Source organism: Neovison vison, chromosome 7 (assembly GCF_020171115.1).
Source record: "Neovison vison isolate M4711 chromosome 7, ASM_NN_V1, whole genome shotgun sequence".
Lineage (NCBI taxonomy): Eukaryota > Metazoa > Chordata > Mammalia > Carnivora > Mustelidae > Neogale > Neogale vison.
The window spans coordinates 45,201,211-45,222,278 of NC_058097.1; the positions used below are offsets into that span (position 1 = coordinate 45,201,211).

General features: G+C 51.5%; 1 protein-coding gene across 4 annotated transcripts; it reads left to right on the forward strand.

Moving 5' to 3' along the window:
- The first annotated feature begins 413 nt into the window (after positions 1 to 413).
- Positions 414 to 17,160, forward strand: ACP7 (acid phosphatase 7, tartrate resistant (putative)). Of its 4 annotated transcripts, none has more exons than XM_044256587.1 (13): positions 414 to 627; positions 2,089 to 2,391; positions 9,141 to 9,341; positions 9,633 to 9,815; positions 10,731 to 10,854; positions 11,088 to 11,150; positions 11,237 to 11,351; positions 11,440 to 11,547; positions 11,643 to 11,700; positions 11,781 to 11,848; positions 11,948 to 12,019; positions 14,809 to 14,946; positions 16,722 to 17,160. In XM_044256587.1, exons 2-13 carry the CDS (start codon positions 2,271 to 2,273, stop codon positions 16,785 to 16,787), a joined length of 1,317 nt encoding a protein of 438 aa, XP_044112522.1. In that variant the 5' UTR covers positions 414 to 627; positions 2,089 to 2,270; the 3' UTR covers positions 16,788 to 17,160. The 4 variants fall into 4 exon arrangements, with proteins under 4 accessions (XP_044112522.1, XP_044112520.1, XP_044112523.1 ...); XM_044256585.1 differs by lacking the exon at positions 414 to 627 and adding an exon at positions 1,025 to 1,341; XM_044256586.1 differs by lacking the exon at positions 414 to 627 and adding an exon at positions 1,346 to 1,434.
- Positions 17,161 to 21,068: the final 3,908 nt, after the last annotated feature.

Here is a 21,068-nt window from a genome sequence, read left to right on the forward strand (position 1 = left end):
AATATTTCTATAATTCAGTAGCATTGGATCCTGAGTCAGTGTCCAAAATCTGTGTACCCAACAGGCAGAACTGCTATACTTTGTGGGTTCTGTTTGTTTGAGAGACGGTGAGAGAGAGAGAGAGAAAACAAGCAGGGGGAGCAGCAGAGGGAGTGGGAGAAGCAGACTCCCACCAGGGAGCCCGATGATGACACCGATGTGCTGGACTTGTACCAGGACCCAGAGATCCTGACCTGAGCCGAAGGCAGACCTGTAACAGACTGGGCCACCCAGGCGCCCCAAACTGCTATACTTTGAATTAAAAAAGCCAAGTGGTTGGGTCATTTTATCTACTGACAGGAAGGGAGAACAATGAAAAACCTGGACCCTCCAGCCTTTTCCTGCTGCTGGGGGAACCTCCAAACATATTTTGTGGAAAGCCACTCTCAACCTTCAAACAGCCCATGAAGGTTTACAGGAAAATTCTCACTGGCTCCCACCTAGACCCCAGGGCAATTTCTGGAGTTCATGCATTCATCATAATAAAAAAGCTGATTCTTATCCAGCCCTTATTCTGGGCCAGGAGGCAGCGTTCTCAGCATGAAATTTCATGCCTCATCTGGTTTAATCCTCTCAACAGCCCTTAGGGTATGTACTATTATTCTCTTCGCTTTACAGGTGAAGAAGCCGAGGCTCCGCGAGGTTAAGTAACTTGCCTAGGGCGCCCAGCTCAAAAGCAGCACTGCCTTTCCCGGATTTTGATTTTGTGTTTTCAGTATGCCTCTGGGTGGAGTGGGGGTTCTTGGCGGTGGGGTCGGGGGGAATCCGTGGGCTAAGCTTGGAGAAGGAGGAAGGAGGAAGGAATGGCGAGGAAGAGGAGCCAGGAAGGGATAGGGGAATCCCCTGGGTCGCAGGCCCCGGCTGCCGGCACACCTGCGTACCGAGGGATCTGGCAGGGCCGAGGATGGGAGCCAGTGTCCGTGCCCTGGGGACTCCGCCGTCGCGGGGTGGCGTGGCTGGGGGACGAGCTCAGCCTTACCTGTCAGGGCGCTCACTTGGTGGTCAGCCTGGACGTATCCGCTGCGGCGTACCAAACCTTTCTGGATCCCCCTTCCCACGCCCCGCCTTGTGGGGCGGAGGGAGGGGGGTTGCTGGTGGGCGTGAGGCGCCCAGGACCGGCCGGACCTGTGAGACCCGGGGCCCCGGTTGCCTGGGGAGCCTGTCACATCGAGAAGGCAGGCTCTTCCGGGGCTGGGACAGCTGTGGGCGGTAGGATGCCATGGTACCAGCAAACTCATAAATACCGCCTCCTCACTGGTGGCCGGAGACGTGCGCGCGTGTGCGGGCAGCTGGCGCGCGAGGGTGAGCCGGGGACCGGGAGGGAGTCCCCTGCCCCATCTCCCAGCCTCCGGCTGACGGTCCTGGGCTGGCTGGGCGCCTCCCCTCCTCCCGCAGGTCCTCTGGGAGCTGGAGAGCAAACTGGAGCTGGGGGGAAGGGCTGGGGAGAAGGGGGGAGTGGGTGTGCAGGTGCAGGGCAGGGGGTATGGGGGTCACCAAGGCAGGATGGGATGCCGATGGGGGGGTAGAGGGGAAGGGGCCGCTCCAGGTAGGATGGAAATTCTGGGGGGACCTGGGGATGGAGTGGGGGTTTGGGGTCACTCAGACCAAAATGGAAGGCTGGATGCTGAAATACAGAGTGATGAGCTCTGAGAGCAGGGAGCAATGCTAGGGGAGGAGGCCATAGGTCCAAGAAGCTGGGGTTGCTAAGAGCAGGATGGAATGCTGGCGATGGAGTTGCCAAGGACAGCTTTCTACATGGAGGCCCCACCCCACTCCCAAACCTTTGGCTGAGAGTGAGATGTGGGTAAGAGCCGGGGCTCTGGAACCAGGACCCCAGGGCTCCAGCCCCAGCCCCATCAGTCCTAGCTTTGCAGGGAATCACTGTGGCTCTTTGTCCTCATCAGTGATACGGCGGTCATGATCATAGCAGCCACCACACATAGGAATGTTGTGAGGCTCCCATGAGTTAATCTATGCAAAGTGCTTAGCACACAGCGAGTCTCAGGACACTTGGTTCTGGGTAGTGATTAGTATTTTTGTTCTCTCTAGCATCTGGATAACCATCCCCTTGAGGACATCCCCGCCGTCCTGCCTCCTGCCCCTGACATTGCCCCATCTCCCTCCACTCTCCATCTTCCCAGCCCCTTTGTGCTGTTCTGGACCTCATCTGATCTACTGTGGACCCCTCCCCCTCCCCATCTGCCCCACCGCCCCAACACTGTCCCCTTACCATGCGCCCCCTTTGTCCCTGCTGGTCCTGCTGCTGTCTGCTCCTGGTTTTCTCCTTGGGAGTCCTGGGGACCCCAGTGGCTCCCAAGGCTGCCCCTGAGCAAGTCCACCTGTCCTACCCAGGTAAGTTTCTGGGACCACTTTCTGGGCATCTCCCAGGGAGGCCCAGTGGGTTGGGGGCTCAGTATCCCATGCAGATTGCTGTGGAACCCTGGAGGGTGGCTTGCTCTTCCTGAACCTCAGTTATCTGGCTCTGTTAAATGGGGGTTCCAAGCAGTGGTTCACCTGGCTATGTGGGAAATGATTATGGTGTCCGGGCTGTAATAAGTGTTCTCCAAAGGGGACCGCTATTGTCCTTGCTCATTGTCTCCCCACAAAGCTGCTTCCTGATCCTTGATCTAAGGGTGGTCATAGGCCTTGAACTCTGGACGCTTTGGACCCAAACTTCTTGGGTTTTAATCCCTGCTTTGCTACTTACTTGCTGTGTGACGGTGGGCAAGTGACTTAACCTCTCTGGTCTCAGTTTCCTCATCTGGACAATGGGAAAGTACGAGTGGGACCTCATAAAGGAAAGCTCTTACCTGTGAAGTGGCAAAATGGAGTATAGCCATGGGTTTTTTTGTCTCAGGGTCCCTTTTTGGTCTCGGTCCCTTTGCACAGCTAAAGATGATTGAGAACCTCAAGGAGCTTTAGTTTATGTGAGTTATATCCATAATATTTGCTATATTAGAGACTAAAATGGAGGCATTTAAACATGTTTAAGTCATTGAAAATGAGCCATAGCACATCCATTCTGTGTTAAGGTAAATGGCATTTTGCATGAATAATAACTGTACTGTACAAAAGAAAAGAAACCTAATGAGAAGAGTAGTGTTGGTTTACATCTTTTTAAGTCTCTTTAATGTCTGGCTTAATAGGAGGCAGCCAGATTCTCCCCACATCTGCTTCTGCTGCTTTCTGTTTCCATGTGTTGCTTTGGATGATATATACGAAGAAAATTTGGTCTCATCAGAAACAGGGAGGAGGATTTTACATTTCAAATAATTGTGCCCTATTCCTTTTTTTTTTTTTAATGACTGTGGCTTTCTTTCTTTCTTTTCTTAATTTTATTGATTTGACAGAGAGAGAGAGATCACAAGTAGGCAGAGAGGCAGGCAGAGAGAGAGGAGGAAGCAGGTTCCCCGCTGAGCAGAAAGCCTGATGTTGGGCTTGATCCCAGGACCCTGAGATCATGACCTGAGCTGAAGGCAGAGGTTTTAACCCACTGAACTACCCAGGTGCCCCCTATTCCTTTTTTTTTTTTTTTTAATTTTTTTTTTTTTAAAGATTTTATTTATTTATTTGAGAGAGAGAGAGACAGTGAGAGAGAGCATGAGCGAGGAGAAGGTCAGAGAGTGAAGCAGACTCCCCATGGAGCTGGGAGCCCGATGTGGGACTCGATCCCGGGACTCCAGGATCACGCCCTGAGCCGAAGGCAGTCGTCCAACCAACTGAGCCACCCAGGCGTCCCCCCCTATTCCTTTTTGATACTGGACTGAAACTCAAAACACAGCCCCTGTCTTTCAAATAATTTTAGCTTTTTATTTTGAATTAACTTTCAATTTACGGAAGAGTTGCAAAGATAATGCGGAATTCCTATATCCCCGTCACCTAGCTTCCTCTAATGCCAATGTCTTATGTACCTGTTATCAAAGCTAAGAAATTAACATTGGCATCATATCACTAACTGGACCAAGGACCTTGTTTGGGTTTCACCGATTTTTCCACTAATCCGATCCACGATCCCACATGGCATCCTGCTGCCGCCTCTAGTCTCCTAGCTGGGAGAGTTCTTTAGGCTTCCCTTGTTTTTTGATGTCCTTGACACTCGGAAGGAAGATCGTTTCTTACAGGTTAGTTGCAGTGCAGAATCTGAAATCAGGTTTAAACTGGCTTTAGCGTCCATTGGCCAAATGACCTTGGACAAAGCACTTTGCCTAGAGACTTCTGTAAAATGGAACGGCAGTGAAACCCATCTTGTGGGTGCTACTGTGAAAATCCAGTGGGATGACAGGAGTTTCTTGTTAGGTCTGCACAGCAACAATAGCAGATGTGGTCTAAGTGTGTCAGAGGGATAACTCACTTAGCCTCAGATTGGATATTAAGCTGGAGGTTCTACTGCTACTCCCATGTTACAGAAGAGTAAACTGAGGCTCATAGAGAAGGTCTGACCTCGGGTCACAGAGTCAGGAAGCCCGGCAGACTGGCTCAAAGAGCCCACAATACTTACTTTAAAACTTGAACTTAGTACTAATTTTAGATTTAACAGAAAATTTACAAAAATATTACAGAGTTCCCACATTCCACTCACTCGGTTTCTCCTGCTGTTATGTTAGCATCTTACATAATTACAGTATGTTTATTAATTATTTTTAAATTTTTTTAAATTTTATTTATTTATTTGACAGAGATCACAAGTAGGCAGAGCGGCAGGCAGAGAGAGAGAAGGAAGCAGGCTCCCCGCTGAGCAGAAAACCCAATGAGGGGCTCGATCCCAGGACCCTGAGATCATGAGCTGAGCCGATGGCAGAGGCTTTAACCCACTCAGCCACCCAGTCACTCCCCCCCAATTTTTTTTTTTTTAAGAGAGAGTGAGCACAGGCGTGCAGAGGAGGGGAGGGGCAGAGAGAGGGGGAGGGAGAGAATCTTAAGCAGACTCCATGCCCAGCTTGGAGCTGACTTGTGGCTCCATCTCACGACCCTGAGATTATGACCTGAGCTGAAATCAAGAGTTGGACACTTAACCCGACTGAGCCACCCAGGTGCCCTAATATGTTTATTAAAACCAGGAAGTCGGGCACCTGGGTGGCTCAGTCAGTTAAGCGTCTCCTTTCAGCTCAGGTCTCGATCTCAGGGTCTTGGGGTGGGGAGCTCCGTGTTGGGAATCCCTGCTCAGCAGGGAGCCTGCTTCTCCTTCTGTCGCTCCCCTCAACTCGTGCTCTCTCGCACACCTGCTCTCTCACTCTCTCTCAAATAAATAAATAAATAAAATCTTAAGGGAAAAAACCACAGGAAGTTAACATTGGTTCAATAGTCTATTAACTAAACTACAGACCCTGTTGGAATGTCAGCAGTTTTCCCACTTGGTGTTGACATAGCTCATTGTTGTTACTGGTGACGTTGACCTTCATTGTGTGGTTACAGTGGTGCCTGCTGGGTTTCTCCACCATAGGATTTTTCTTCTTCCCTTTGCGGTTAATAAATATCTTGGGGGAGATTCCTTCACACTGTGGAAATTATGTTTTGCTTGAGACTTCTGCCCCCTGATTTTAGGGTCCGTCAGTCGATCTTGCCTGTGACAATTATTAGTGTGGTGTTTGCCTAATTGTGATATTGTGGCTTTCTAATTCTTTCTGTCTAATGGAAATTTTACTATAAGGAAAGCTGTCCCTTCCCTCCTCCATCCATCCATTCACTTATTAATTTCTATATTTCAATATTGACTTACAGATATTTATTTTGATTTCTTGGATTAAATGTCCAATATCATCATTATTTTTCTTGTGACTCAAATTGTCCTGGGTTTGGTCTTTTGGAATTCCTTTGGATGGACTTCTGTGTTCTTTTGACAAGCCCCCGTCGTTTCTTGAGCACTCCCCCACCTTCCGGCACCACATGTTATTCTGGGCTGATCTTGTCTATTTCCTGCCCAGTATTTGGAATCAACCGCTTCTGCAAGGAGCCCTGGTTTCTTTCGCTGGAGAGTGGGTATTTAGAAACTAAGATCTGAGCACTGGGTGTGTTCGTGGCTACTGGGGTATCACGGTTTCCAGGCCCTTACACAAATGTGTGTGTATGTGTCACATACACACGCACAGATCTCGAGTTCCCCTATCTGTATGTATATAGCTCTTACCATGAGATCATACTGATACCTCTGATTCTAGTCCAACATCACGGGCTTATTTTAGCCTTCTTCTTTCCTTATTTGTAACTTCTTTCTCCAGCATTGAAAAACCTACCTCCCACTTCTACAGTATACTTAGGTATTTGTTTGATGCAAGTATAGGCATAAAGCAGTTTCACTCTCCATTTTCCCAGCCCCTTTGTGCTGTTCTGGACCACATCTGATCTACTGTGGGCCCCTCCCCTTTCCCATCTGCCCCCCCCCCGACACTGTCCCCTTACCATGTGCCCCTTTGCCTATTTCCCTGTAAGAACACTTACTAGGTGACAACGTGTATATGCAGTTCTTTTTCTCTGTAGTCTTTTTTTTTTTTTAAGATTTTATTTACTTATCTGAGAGAGAGAGAGACAGAGATAGCGACAGAGATCATGAGCAGGAAGGAGAGGGAGAAGCAGGCTCCCCGTGGAGCAGGGAGCCTGACATGGGACTCGATCCCAGGACCCCAAGATCATGACCCGAACTGAAAGCAGGTGCTTAACCAACTGAGCCACCCAGGTTCCTCCTCTGTAGTCTTTTTAAGAGCATTTTTTTTAATTACTGAAGTATGGGACGCCTGGGTGGCTCAGTTGGTTGGACGACTGCCTTCGGCTCAGGGCGTGATTCTGGAGTCCCGGGATCGAGTCCCACATCAGGCTCCCAGCTCCATGGGGAGTCTGCTTCACTCTCTGACCTTCTCCTCGCTCATGCTCTCTCTCACTGTCTCTCTCTCTCAAATAAAATAAAAAAAAAAAAAATTTAATTACTGAAGTATAAGTTGACATCCAATGTTATGTAGGTTTCATAGCGACAGTGAGGGTAGTCCCCTTCTGTCACCATGCCACATTAGTACAATATACTTGACTATATTCCCTGTGCTTTTTTTCATCTCCATGGCTTATTTATATTTTATGACTGGAAGTTGGTAATTTTTGCTATAGTCTTACAGCGTCCAGTCAAGACCTACCCCATGGTGACCCACCTCTCCGCATGAGTGCTTTATTTACTTTGTAAATATATTTACATCCATTGGTCAGTGTTTATACTCCATGCTGGCTTCTTCCCGCATTGTTATTGTAATTGTTAGTTTATTTGGGATGTATGTGAAGGAAATATGGAACATAACTATAATTCTAAGAGTCAGAATTACACTAAAAAGGTAGTAGTTTTCCGTCCTGGTCTTTCCTGCTCTGTACCTGTCTCTCCTTTTCTACCTCATTACCATCAACCCCAGGTAAGTAACCCATGTCTTTCCTTTCTGCTGGATCCTTCCTGTATTTCTTCTGTACAGGTGAATATGTCCCTCCGTCTATCCTCTTATGTAAAGAGTAGGTGACTCTCTTGTGTACCTTGCTTTGTTAATTTCACTGGCTCTCCTGGATGTCATTCCTAGAACTTGTCCTCCTTCTGTGGATAGCTCCCTTGTGCTCCACTGTCTGGCAGTTACATAGTCACTTCAGCCTCTCTCTTAGGGGTGGGCGTTTTGGTCATTTCTGATATGTTGTGATTACGAACAGGGCTGCAATGAAGAATCTGGAGCACATGCATTCTCCTGTTCTGGGACAGGAGCGCATGCTCTTAACAGCAGCCTATAGACCATGTGGTGTGTTGAAAACCCTGATTTGGTGGCTGGCATTTATGAATTTTGAGTTAATCACTTCAAAGTTTGGATTTATTGGGGCCCCTGGCGGGCTCAGTCCGTTAAGCCTCTGGCTTCAGCTCAGGTCATGATCTCAGGGTCCCGGGATCCAGCACCACATTGTCTGCCTCTGCTTAGTGGGGAATCTGCTTGTCCCTCTCCCTTTGCCCTGCCCCCCATGCACAGAAATACACAAAAAATCTTTTTTAAAAAGTTTGGATTTAGGGATGCCTGGGTGGCTCGGTTGGTTAAGCAGCTGCCTTCGGCTCAGGTCATGATCCCAGCGTCCTGGGATCGTGTCCCACATCAGGCTCCTTGCTCAGCAGGGAGCCTGCTTTTCCCTCTGCCTCTGCCTGCCATTCTGTCTGCCTGTGCTCACTCTCTCTCCCTCTCTCTCTCTGATAAATAAATAAAATCTTAAAAAAAAATCTTTAAAAAAAAATAAGTTTGGATTTATGTATCTATCTATCTTCCTGACATATAAAAATCACCATATAGAGACTTACTCTAGAAGTCTCTAAGACAGCTTTTTTTTTTTTTTTTAAAGATTTTATTTATTTATTTGACAGACAGAGATCACAAGCAGGCAGAGAGGCAGGCAGGCAGAGAGAGGAGGAAGCAGGCTCCCCGCTGAGCAGAGAGCCCGATGTGGGACTCGATCCCAGGACCCTGGGATCATGACCTGAGCTGAAGGCAGCGGCTTAACCCACTGAGCCACCCAGGCACCCTCTAAGACAGATTTAAGGAGACTGGGCCAGCTTCCGGCATGGAGACCAAGATATGGCTGTCACTTTAAAACAGGGCACATCTACAGTTCGCCTCACACTCCATCACTCTTGTCAGCCTGACTCCTTCCAGCTGGACTTTGTCCCCATTTATATGACCTAGCAGGCTTCTAGACATCCGAGTTTATAACCCCTCAATGATGTCATATATGCAAAACGTTTGGCACGAGGGCTGCACACAGTAAATAATGATATTAAGACTAATGTCCATTCACTCATGGAATCCTAACAGCATTGTCCTAAGTGCTTTGCTTGTGTTTAAGCCTCACAGAAACCCTTAGAGTAGAAACCATTATTATTCCACTTTACAGATAAGGAAACCGAGGCGCAGAGAGGTGAAGGGACGTGCCCAGGGAAGCACAGCTTGGGAATGGCAAGGCTGAGGTTTCACCTGGGGACCTCCGGCACCTGCGTCCCTAACTACTAGTGTTCCCCGCTGTTGGCTCTCGCCCCTCGCTCTGTCCGCCCCTCCTCCCCCGCTCCAGCTCAGGCGTCACTGCCCGCCTGCTCTGCCCTTCCTCCCCAGGTGAGCCAGGCGCCATGACGGTCACCTGGACCACATGGGTCCCCACTCCTTCCGAAGTGCAGTTTGGGCTGCAGCTTGCGGGGCCCCTGCCCCTCCGGGCCCAGGGCACCTTCAGCCCCTTTGTGGATGGGGGCGCTCTCCGGCGGAAACTCTACATACACCGGGTCACACTGCGGGGGCTGCTGCCCGGGGTCCAGTATGGTGAGAGGGGCCCCAGGTCCCAGTGCTGAGGGGGGAGCAGGAAGAGGAGTGGGTGTGGACTAGAAGTTGCCACTGGCAGGGGGCTCAGGCAGGGCCGGTAATGCCTTTCTTATGAGACTCTGGCATGAGAACGGGAGGTTCTGGGGTCTGGGGAGGAGTGGACCAAAGGGCATGGGTCAGAATCCCACAATCCCCACTTCTTTCCCCCACCCACTGAGGATGGGTTGGGGGAGCAGAGTGGAGGCAGCCGGGGGAGCTCCTAGCTGACTGTGACCTTCCCCTCTCCCTCAGTTTACCGCTGCGGCAGTTCTCAGGGCTGGAGCCGTCGGTTCCGCTTCCGGGCCCTGAAGAATGGTCCCCACTGGAGCCCCCGTCTGGCTGTGTTCGGGGACCTGGGAGCTGACAACCCGAAGGCCTTCCCGCGGCTGCGCAGGGACACCCAGAAGGGCATGTACGATGCTGTTCTGCATGTGGGTGAGGCATTGGCCAGGGCGCGCCTGGAGGCGTGGGGTGGGGCTTGGGAGGGAGGTGATCCAGGGGGTATCGAGGGCACTGGGCTGGAGTTAGCGTGGTTCTCAAGGGACAGGCAATGAGACACTGGCCCCGGGGAGGGTGTCTTGTGTTAACCAGTCTGCCCAGGTTCCAATCCCAGCTCCAACAGAGAGCCGTGTGCCTTGTTGGTTTTGTCCTCTGCGTTACTACAGTGAGGGCTAAGGCTGGTCCCGAATTCATGGGACTGTCGTGATGACTACGTAAGTGACCTTGCTTGGCATGCTGTAAGTGCCATGTGTTCCCTGTCATTATCATTGCTGCTGTGGCTTCAGGGGACAGGGACATGGATGGGAGACAGAGATTGGGGCTGATACGGTTCGCAACTGCACTCTCTGGAACCAGACTCCCAGGGCCTGATTCCTGGATCTTTACTAACCAGCCCCATGACCTTGCATGAGCACGTAACCCCTCTGGGCCTCAGTTTCCCCATCTGAAGTGGGGTAATAATGACATCCACCTCAGAGGGTATTTGGAAAATTCAGGTGATCAAGTATGTAAAGCATTTGGAACCGTGCCTGATACAAAACCAGTACCAGGTCGTGTCAGTGTTAAGGCTTTTGTCCTGGGAGCGGACAAGAAGGCGGGCAGGGATGGTGGCCTGTGTGATCAGAGCATGGGAGACCAGTGTGATCTCTGCAGGTGGGGGCCGGGGGGGTGGTGCTCAGAAGCTATTCAGGAAATAGCTCCAAGTGCACAGGCAGGTGGTATGAGGTAGGGATCAGAGAACCGAGATGGCTCGGGGTCAGGGGCTGCAGCCTTCGGGTCTCTCGGTTCTGGCAAGAGGAGAGCAGGGTCTGGGTCCTTACTCTCCCCTCCCCCCAACCCCCGGCTCCCCAGGAGACTTCGCCTACAACATGGATCAGGACAATGCTCGTGTCGGGGACAAGTTCATGCGGCTCATCGAGCCTGTGGCTGCCAGCCTGCCCTACATGACGTGCCCTGGGAATCACGAGGAACGCTAGTGAGGGCCCAGGGCTTCAGGGCGGGTGTGGGCCTGACCGGTGCAAACAGACGTGTCCTTCTAAGTGTCTCACCTTAGTCCCTCAACCTACAGCAGTGCATGAGCAGTAGTGAGAGGAGAGGAGACAGAGGCTGGACTGGGAGCCAGACCCGGCCTGGCAGTGGGGTGGTGGGGGCAGCGGACCAAGGAACCCAGACTCTCTTCTCCCCACCCTTTCACTTCCTTTTATCCAGCAACTTCTCCAACTACAAGGCCCGCTTCAGCATGCCAGGGAACAATGAAGGCCTGTGGTACAGGTAATTTGGGAGATCCTGGGGACTGGAGGATGGATGTAAGATGCCAAGGAGACTGGCATCTGACCCATGCCCTTTGACCTCTTCAGCTGGGACCTGGGCCCTGCACACATCATCTCATTCTCCACCGAGGTGTACTTCTTCCTCAATTATGGCCGCCACCTGGTAGAGAGACAGTTCCACTGGCTGGAGAACGACCTCCAGGTAACACGAGTGGTTACCCCTGCCCGGCCTCCCCTCCCCTCCCCTCCCCCGCCCCTCACCCTCATCCCACCCCTCACCCTCTCTCTAGAAAGCCAATAAGAACCGGGCAGCCCGGCCATGGATCATTACCATGGGCCACCGGCCCATGTACTGTTCCAATGCCGATTTGGATGACTGTACGTGGCATGAAAGCAAGGTGAGGACCCCTCCCTGGGGTGGGGTGCCAGGAGCCAGGCAGGGGGGGGTGCCCAGCCTGAGTCCCCCATTCCCCTCCTTGTGCGCCCTCCCCAGGTTCGCAAAGGCCTCCGTGGCAAGTTCTATGGGTTGGAGGATCTTTTCTACAAATATGGTGAGTGACCTGGGGACCCCCACCCCACCCCCCAATCTCTCTAGGATCAGGCAGCTTGACCCCAACTTGTTCTGTTTCAGGGGTTGACCTGCAGCTGTGGGCTCACGAGCACTCCTATGAACGCCTGTGGCCCATTTACAACTACCAGGTAAGGCTCAAGGAGGGCCGGTGTCGGTGTCGGTGGACCCCAGGACACCCAGGGCTTGGCCTGGTGTGACAGGCCTCTCTCCTTTGTTCCCATTTCCAGGTATTTAATGGCAGCCGAGAGATGCCTTACACCAACCCTCGAGGCCCCGTCCACATCATCACGGGATCTGCTGTGAGCATCACAGGGGGAGGGTGGCTTGGCTTCTTGCCTCTTGATTTTTACTGCCTCTTGTACTGGCCAGGTGTTTATACAGTTGCTGTCCCCACCTCTCCCCCACTCCCTGAGAGCTTAGGTAGCCCTCGTCACAGGTCCATTGTACGGATGTGGAAACAGAGGCTTGGGAAGTCAAATCTCATTCAGTCCCAGGCTCAACAAGTGGCAGGGGTTGGGAGCGGGGCTTGCCCAGGTTTATCGGATGGATCCAAAGACAGAGGGCTTCTTATTATCATCACTGCCACTGAACTCCAGACTCCGTTCACTTTCCACCAAATTTCTCCCTGATGACCACTTTCTGTTCCAAGTTCCCACATTTAAGTTAGTTACAGTGTCTCTTGAGTCTTTGCTTGTCTTTCATCCTGCACATTTTGCAAAACTCCTGGCCAGCAGTTTTGCAGCAGGCCCCCCGGTCTGGGTTTATGTGTCGTTTGGCTGAGATTCAGGTTACGCATTTTGGGCAAAGCGATCGTAGAAGTGATGTTATGTTCTCCTTGGTGCATGGGACCCGGGGCTCCTGCCGTCTGTGTGTCTCTGAATCACTGGTTAAGGAGGTTCTTCACTTTAAAGTTATTATATCTCCCTTTCTAATTAATAAGTATCTTCAGGGAGATACTTTCCGGCCATGCAAATCTCCTGTCTCTCCTCCAACTTTCACCCACTGATTTTCAAATCCCCTGTGGGTCCTGCTGGCAACAGTTATTACTGTGATGTTCTAGTGGGAAGTTTCTGTTTCCCTCATTCCTCCAGGATTGATTAATTAGAGTCCTCTTGTGAGGAAGAGTCCTCCCTTCCATCCCATTTATGTAGTTCGTTACTGATTTATACCGGTGTGGACTCACGGGTAATTATTGTATCCTGTGGGCGATAATCCAATATGATTGTGATTTATGCTGCTGATCACCTTGCTCCGGGTTGGGCCACTGGGAACTCTTTAGATCTGAGTGCCCCTGTCATTTTGTGAGCTCTTTCTTATTTTTTGGCCCTATTGGGTACTGCAAAGATTCTTGCATTTTCCTGCCCTTCCCCTCTCTGCCTTGGAATCACTCCTGCAAGGAGAGCAGGCTTATTTTTTAAGCTGGTTCTTAGGAATTAGAAAATCGAAGTAAGAACCACTTGTGATAAAAATTCACACAATGCATAGGGTGCCTGGGTGGCTTAGTGGGTCAAAGGTCTGCCTTTGGCTAAAGTCATGATCCTGGGGTCCTGGGATGGAGTCCCCACTTCAGGCTCCCTGCTCAGCAGGGAGCCTACTTCTCCCTCTCCTTCTGTGATCCATCTCTCTCTCAAATAATAAAATCTTTAAAAATATTTTTAAAATATTCAGACCGCTGGGGCACCTGGGTGGCTCAGCGGGTTAAAGCCTCTGCCTTCGGCTCAGGTCATGATCCCGGGGTCCTGGGATTGAGCCCCGCATTGGGCGCTCTGCTCAGCAGGGAGCCTGCTTCCATCTCTCTCTCTCTGCCTGTCTCTCTGCCTCCTTGTGACCTCCGCCTGTCAAATAAATAAATAAATAATCTTTAAAAAAAAAATTCACACCGTGCAGAGGGCAAGAGGTAAACACCAAAGGCATAGGCTTAGGGACGCCTGGGTGGCTCAGTTGGTTAAGCAGCTGCCTTCAGCTCAGGTCATGATCCCGACGTCCTGGGATCGAGGATCCAAGGGCTCCTTGCTCAGCAGGGAGCATGTTTCTCCCTCTGCCTCTGCCTGCCATTCTGTCTCTTGTGCTCACTCTCTCTCTCTCTGACAAATAAATAAAATCTTAAAAAAAAACAAAGGCAGAGGCTTAACCCACTGAGCCACCCAGGCGCCCCCGCTTTGTTTTGAGAATGAGAGAGCGCGCATGTGCAAGCAGGTATGTGTGAGCAGGGAGGGGGGAGGGGCAGTGGAGAGAGAATCCCAAGCGGGTCCCATGCCCAGGGAGGAACCCGACACAGGGCTCAATCCCACGACCCTGAGATCATGACCTGAGACGAAATCAGGAGTCTGACACTCAGTCATCTGAGTCACCCAGGCACCCTAACCACATCTGTTTCAATCTCTATTTTATCTTATTATTTTATTTGTCTGTGGCTATTATTATATTAATATTTTATAATATTTTTGTATCATATATAATGAATGATGATGAATATAGTATTCCTCCTGGAGAGATCATGTGGGATTATGCCATTATCTGGTTAGTCCTCCGACTTGCACGGTGAGTTTGGCCATCTACTGATAAGCCTTGCTTTCATTTATGATTACAATGATGACAGCAAAATGGTGATTTTTTTTCAAGGTCCCACATGCTCTCTGCTCATGCCAGCTGGCGTGGCTTCTGCAAGGCTGAGCACTTGCTCTCCCCCAGGGGCTGGTGACTTAAAAAGCCTTCTTGGAGGGTCTACCATGCCAACAGTGACGAGACCCGTGACTTCTATCTATTCCTCGAATTGCATTTTCCCTTTTATTGTACATCTCGCCCCCCCTTTCTGTGACACCCTGCTTTGTGACGGTCACTCCATGACATTTTTAACTGAGCCCCACGATGGGCCTTAGGGTGCCATTCAGCCTAGGGCTTTTACAGAAAATGCCGCACTGGGCAGTCCCTCACAGCCAAGCCCTTTTCTAGAAGTCTTAGCGAGGTCAAGGCTTAACAGACTTTGTCTTCCTCGGGGACATCAGGGTCCTGGCCTGGGAGGTTGTTTCTGCTGCTCTCGGATTCTCCACCCACCCCAGCCCTGGGTCTAAAGGGTTCTGTCTGGCAGGGCTGTGAGGAACGACTGACCCCCTTCTCCCTCTTCCCTCGGCCCTGGAGCGCCGTGCGCGTGAAGGAATATGGGTACACGCGGCTACACATCCTCAACGGGACCCACCTCCACATCCAGCAAGTGTCGGACGACCAGGTCAGTGAGTGGTGTGCCCGGTCGCCTGCCTGAGTAACCGGGCCCAGTGGATTCTGGAGCCAGTCGGTTAAAAGAATGGATTCCAGAGCTGGGAATCCTGAGTTCAAATCCTGCCTCGGCTCCTTACCAGCTGGCTGACCTCCAGCAATTTACTTCACCTGTTCGAGCCACAGCTTTCCTGTCTGTTAAAGGGGATGATAATAGTTGATTGACCTGTTATACATAAAGTGCTGAGAACAGTTTCCAAAGCATGGTAAATTCCATAGGTACTTATCAACCTGAAGCAGATGCGGAAGGTGGGTGGTAGGAGCAGGTGGAGGGAAACCAGTATGATTTGTGGCTGGCAGAAGTGGCCCAAGGCTAGAAGGACCCAAATAATCACGGTTCAGGTTTATTTTTGCCATTATAATTGTATTATATTTTTAAAGACTTATTATATATTTAAGAGGGGTGGGAGAAGGGCAGAGAGAGAAAGAGAGCCTCAAACAGGCTCTACACTGAGCACAGACCCTGACGTGGGGCTTGATCTCATGACCCTGAGGCTACCACCTGAGCTGAAATGAAGAATCGAACACTTAACCAAATGCACCACCTAGATGTCCCTGCCTTCGTCATTTTAAAAGAATAATAGTAGTGATTTCTTGATCACCTGTTGTGTATCAGATGCTGGGTTAGCCTCTTTACATCTAGTAGCATTTTAATCACCACAGCCATCCCATGGGATGGTTTTTCTTTCCATTGTACAGATGAGAGCACGAAGGCTCAGAGAGGGGAAGTAATTTTCCAAGGGTCACACAGCTGGAGGGTGGCAGAGCTGGGATCTGACCGCAAAGACCATGTTCTTTTTATTATAAATTACTGTCCTTTACTGAGCGGGGAATCACTTCTCGGCCTTTTGGCTAAGATCAAGTGTACTGAGCTGGGCACGCACCAGAGGCAGGCTTTAAAGTTGTGTATTTATTGCATTCAGTTCTCCCCTGTGTAAAGAATATGGAAGTGAGGCCACGTAAGAGGCCTCTTAAGGCCACGTAGAGAGCTGCTGTACTGGGCTGTCAGTGATGTTTGTCTGACTCCAGGGTCTGTGCTCATAATAAAAGCCTAAACCTTACATAGTCCTTGCCATGTCCTGGGATCCCTTTTTAAAAAGCCCTCTGTAGGGGTGCTTGGGTGGCTCAGTGTGTGAAGCCTCTGCCTTCAGCTCAGGTCATGATCCCTGAGCCCTGCATTGACTCTCTGCTTGGCAGGGAGCCTGCTAACCCCTCCCCGACACCCTCTTCCTGCCTCTCTGCCTACTTGTGATCTGTCTGTCAAATAAATAAACTCTTTAAAAAAAATAAAAAGCCCTCTACGGGGCACCTGGATGGCTCAGTTGGTTAAGCGACTGCCTTCAGCTCAGGTCATGATCCTGAAGTCCCAGGATGGAGTCCCACATCGGGCTCCCCACTTGGCAGGGAGTCTCCTTCTCTCTCTGACCCTCCCTCTTCTCATGCTCTCTCTCTCTCTCTCTTTCTCATTCTCTCTTCAAATAAATAAATAAAATCTTAAAAAAATGTTTAAAAAAAAAAAACCTTCTACAAATAATCTCATTGAATCCCCACAACATCTATGGTGTAGGTAATATTCCTAGCATCGCCACTTTTCAGATGAGGAAAACCGAGGCTCAGAGAGGTCTAGCATTTTGCCCCAGGTCACACAGCCCATTAAAAATTCAGGTCCGTAGCCCTGGAGTCAGGACTTGCAGCTCTCATTAGTTCCTTTGTTTTTGTCCCTTGCAGGATGGGAAGATTGTGGATGACGTCTGGGTTGTGAGACCACTGGTTGGCCGGATGATGTACCTCTAGGCACAGAGGCAGCTCTCATCAGGAACCCTGGGCCTTGCTGCCTTGGCTAGTGTGACCAGACACTGCCCAGGCCCAGGTGAAGAGTTGGGGCAGGCCTTGACTCCCAGCCGTTCTGAGGCCCCATGTGGGGTGCATGCAGCCCCATGGCAACTGGAGCAGCTCTCCCCTCCTGGAGAGGTGGGGGTACCACCGGCTGTCATGGGCGGGTCGGCGCCCACGCACAGAGCAAAGCAGGGCAGGTGTGGGGCTGCTCGGCCCTGCTTCCCTGCATAGCACTGACAGGGTGGGGTGCCTACGGGGCCCCAGGAATAAAGAGACTTACAGCTGTGGCTCCGTGGACTCTGCACTTTTGCCGGGGATGCCCCCTGGGCTGTCTCCCCGCCCCTCCCCTCCCATCCCACCCCCGCCCCCTCGCATGGGCGGGGCCATGGGCACCCCTAAGTCAGCAGGGTGGGTACGGCTGGCTGGCTGTCATGACACCATTCTCCAGCAGGTGGTGTCAGTGACTTTCTCCGCCTAGGCTGACCCTCAAGGCTCCCACTGCACAAGGCACCCTAAACCAGTGTCGCCTTGTGCCTCAGTTTCCCAGCACTGAGAAGTGTTAACACTCCCGCCTCTAAGCTGGGGGTTCTGACAAGCCTTAGGATCTCACAGACCTGTTCTCCTCCCCTTTCCCTTCCTTTTCTCCTCCCTGTCTCTATCCCCTTCCTTTTTGCGTATTCACCCATTATATCTTGGGCATCTCCCATGTGCCAGGCCCTGGTCTCAGTCCTGGGAGACAGCTGTGAGCAAGCCAGAGATCTCTGCCTTCACAGAGCTGATACTCTAACCAGGGGGTCAGACAGCAAACACAATAAATGAGAAAAGTGTAAAGCAGGGTAAAAATTGGGAAGCACTCTGAAAAAGCAGGGAAGGGGCCTGAGCGGGGAGAGTGGCAGTTTTTACAGGGATAATCAGGGAGACCTCACCTGGAGGGTGAACATTTGATCTGAAGAGGTCTGAGGGAGAAGCCACAGGCAGAGTGCTCCAGGTAGAGGAACAGCGAGTACAAAGGCCCTGAGGCAGATACACACTGGCCCTGCCAGGGTATCAGTGTGGTGGCCAGGGTATCAGTGTGGTGGCCTGTGCATCCTAGACAGAGTGAGTAGGGGAAGACAGAGACAGGGAGCTGATAGGAAAAGATCATGTGGGGCTTCATGGGGCCCAGGAGGACTTTGTCCTTTAGCCACAGGAGGGCTCTGAGCTGGTGACAGACACATCTGACTGCAGGAGTCCTAGGCCAAGCTGGGCGCTGGCCCCAGGGCTGAGAGCTCCCCCAGGGCAGCCCATGGGCTTCCAGTTTTGCAGGCCGACCTCACGTTATAGCTCCATGAGCTGTGAGCTGCGAGGGCTCAGCTTACTCCTACTTACTCCCCTCGCCACCCCCACTGTGCCCAAGGCACACTGATTTCCTTCAGTTTCTTGAATTATGCGAAGCTTTTTCTCACCCTTGGCGGGCCCTCTCCCAGGCTCATCCTAGGCTGGCACCTTCTCAGCCTGAGGTCTCGGCCTCTCCTGACAGCCCCAGCAAGGAGAGCTGCTGTCATTCTGTCCCGTCCCTGCTTTACGTCACTTCTAGCTCTTAGCTTCCTGGAATCCTCTTACTGATTTGTGCTTGTCTGTGGTCAGCCTGTGCCCTGGATCTAAGGGTCTGTGCAGGAGGAGACCAAGGCCAACTTGTCCATTTGTGGGTCTGTCCCCTCTACCAACCCCTCCTAGACCCCTTCTCAGGCTGGGTGGCTGCCCCATGCCCACTCATCCCAGCCCTGCCCTGGGCCGGCACTGTCTGGGGTGGCTTTGTCTCCCCCACTGGACTGTCAGCCCCAGGAGGGCGGGGTCCAGGGCTCACCCCAGCTCATCCCAGCACAAGATAGTCACCCATGAATACTTGTTGCCTTAATGAAGGCCACCACGTGCTGGCTGGACAAGGCCAGGGACACGCCAGGGACAGTGATGAATCAGCCCTAGCCAGGCCCTGTAGGAGTTCATGGGCGAGCAGAGCAACGCGGTTACCTAACTCAGGTGACCGACAATGAGGGTATGCCTCACTGAGGCACCCTGCCCTTGAGGTCGCCAGCCGCGGAGTCCTGCATCGCTCACTGCAGCCAAAGCCTGAGCTGGTCCCCGCGTGCATCTGGCGTGTTCCCACTCAGGCCGGGGAGGCTGGGAACAAGCCTGGGCCAGGGGGAGGGGGTCCACAGAGAGCAAAGGCCTGGCACTGGGGCTGGACAGAAATGGGGTTTGAATCTCAGCTCTGCCACTTACTGTGGGATGTGGAGTTGGCAGCCTGCTCTGAATGTCAGTTTCATCATCTGTCACAAAAGAATGATCATCCTTTATGGCATGGCCTTGGGATTAAATGAGGCTGAAAGCCTTGATGTTGTCCTTGACTCTTCTTTTGCTCACATCCTGCATTTAATCAGCTAGCAAATTCTGTTGACTTTGTAAAGTCTATCTAGAAGCTGTCCCCTTCTCCCATCTCCAAGGCCTCCTACCCTGGTCCTGTCCACCTGTCCCTGGCCTCCTACCTGGTGTCCCTTCTGCGCCCCTCTCCCCACCCCCCTTCCCCAGTCTGCTCTCTACATGTAGCCCAAGGGACTGGTGGACACCTGTGTCAGATCGTGTCCCTCTTCTGCCTCAGCTTTCCTGGGGTTGCATCTCCCCTGGGGGGACAGCCAGCATCTACCCTGCAGCCCACCCCACAAGATCTGCCCCCGTCACCTCCCTGTCCTCATCTCCCACTACTTGTCTCTGCACACTCTGCTCCAGCCACACTGGCCTCAATGGTATCAGACAACTGGCTGTTTCCTCTGCCTGGGACACTGCCTCTGGGTACCTGCATGGCGCTCTCCCTCCCCTCCTCCAAGCCTCCGCAGGGAGCCCTCCCCTGACCAACCCATTTGAAATAGCATCCCACCCCCGACCTCCCATCGCCTTTCCCTGCTTTATTTTCCTTCAGGTCACTTCCACGTTGTGGCCTGCTAAGAAAAGACCTGTTTCATGATGTATTCTGTATCTCCTCCATCAGAAAGTGAGCTCTGGGGGTGTGGGGGTTCCTGAGGGTTTTGCCCGTTGTTTAGCCCCTAGTTCCAGAACCCGGAACATGGTGGTTTCCCAATAAACTCTGGTTGAATGGATGAGGGGAGGTGGGAGAAATTCAGACAAAATGCTTAAAACAGCACCTGTGTCAAAGGAGCAGGTCAGAAAAAGTAGGAATGATGGTAATTTGGGTGAATCAGATAAAAGCCCAGCCCCTAGGGCTCCCCCTGCTGGGCACGCAGGAGACAGGCATGTCCCGTCGACTGCAACACCTATGATGCGTGACAGGCTCAGGAAATGACAGGTTGCTGGACTGAAGACCGTACAGCTTCTGGGAGGCAGAGCCGAGCAAGGCTTTAGAAGGCTACACAGATAGCTGCCTGGTAGGCTGGTATGACTGCTCCTGGGAGGGGCAGCAGGGTCCCTGGGATGGCCTTGGAGGCCGTTTGGGGTCTATGGAGAGACCAGAAGAGGGGAGCTGTGGGTCTCAGGACTCATTCATTAACAAATATGTTTTTACTGAAATCCTTCATTGCTCAGATCAGCCAGAAACAGGTTTTGCTGGCAGCAGGTAAGAACCAGGAAAGAACAAGGCACCCAACCATGATCCAACTGTTGTAGGTACTGTGGTGGCTAAGATGACCTTTTGGCCTTTGTGAGGCTGATATTCTACTGGGAGAGACAGAGAAGGAACGGTGAAAACAAAAATACTATCACCTGAGAATCCCGGGTGGTGATCAGAAGTGTGGAGAAAATGCAGAGGGAATTCAAGGTGGGAAGGCAGAGGATGCTATCAGTATGGCGCCAAGGAAGGGCCTCTCAGAGGAGGTTACATTTATGCCAAAGGGCAGGGAGCTGGTCAAAGAAAAAAAAAAAGATCTCTAAGAGTGATCCAGGTAGGGAAACAAGCAGGTGCAAAGGCCCTGAGGCAGAACTGAGGCTGCGTGTCTGAGAGACCACCATGAGGCCAAAGTGACTGGTGTGGAGTGAGAAGGATTACCAGATAAAATACAATGCCCAATTACATTTGAATTTCAGATACAGTATATAAACGTTTAGTCTAAATATATCCCAAATATTGCGTGGGGACACGCCTATAGTAAAAAATGACTCGAGGTTTATCCGAAATTCAACACTAGCTGGGCATCCTGTATTTTCATTGCCTAAATTTTTGTTGTAGCTGTAGGAATGAGCAAGACAGGA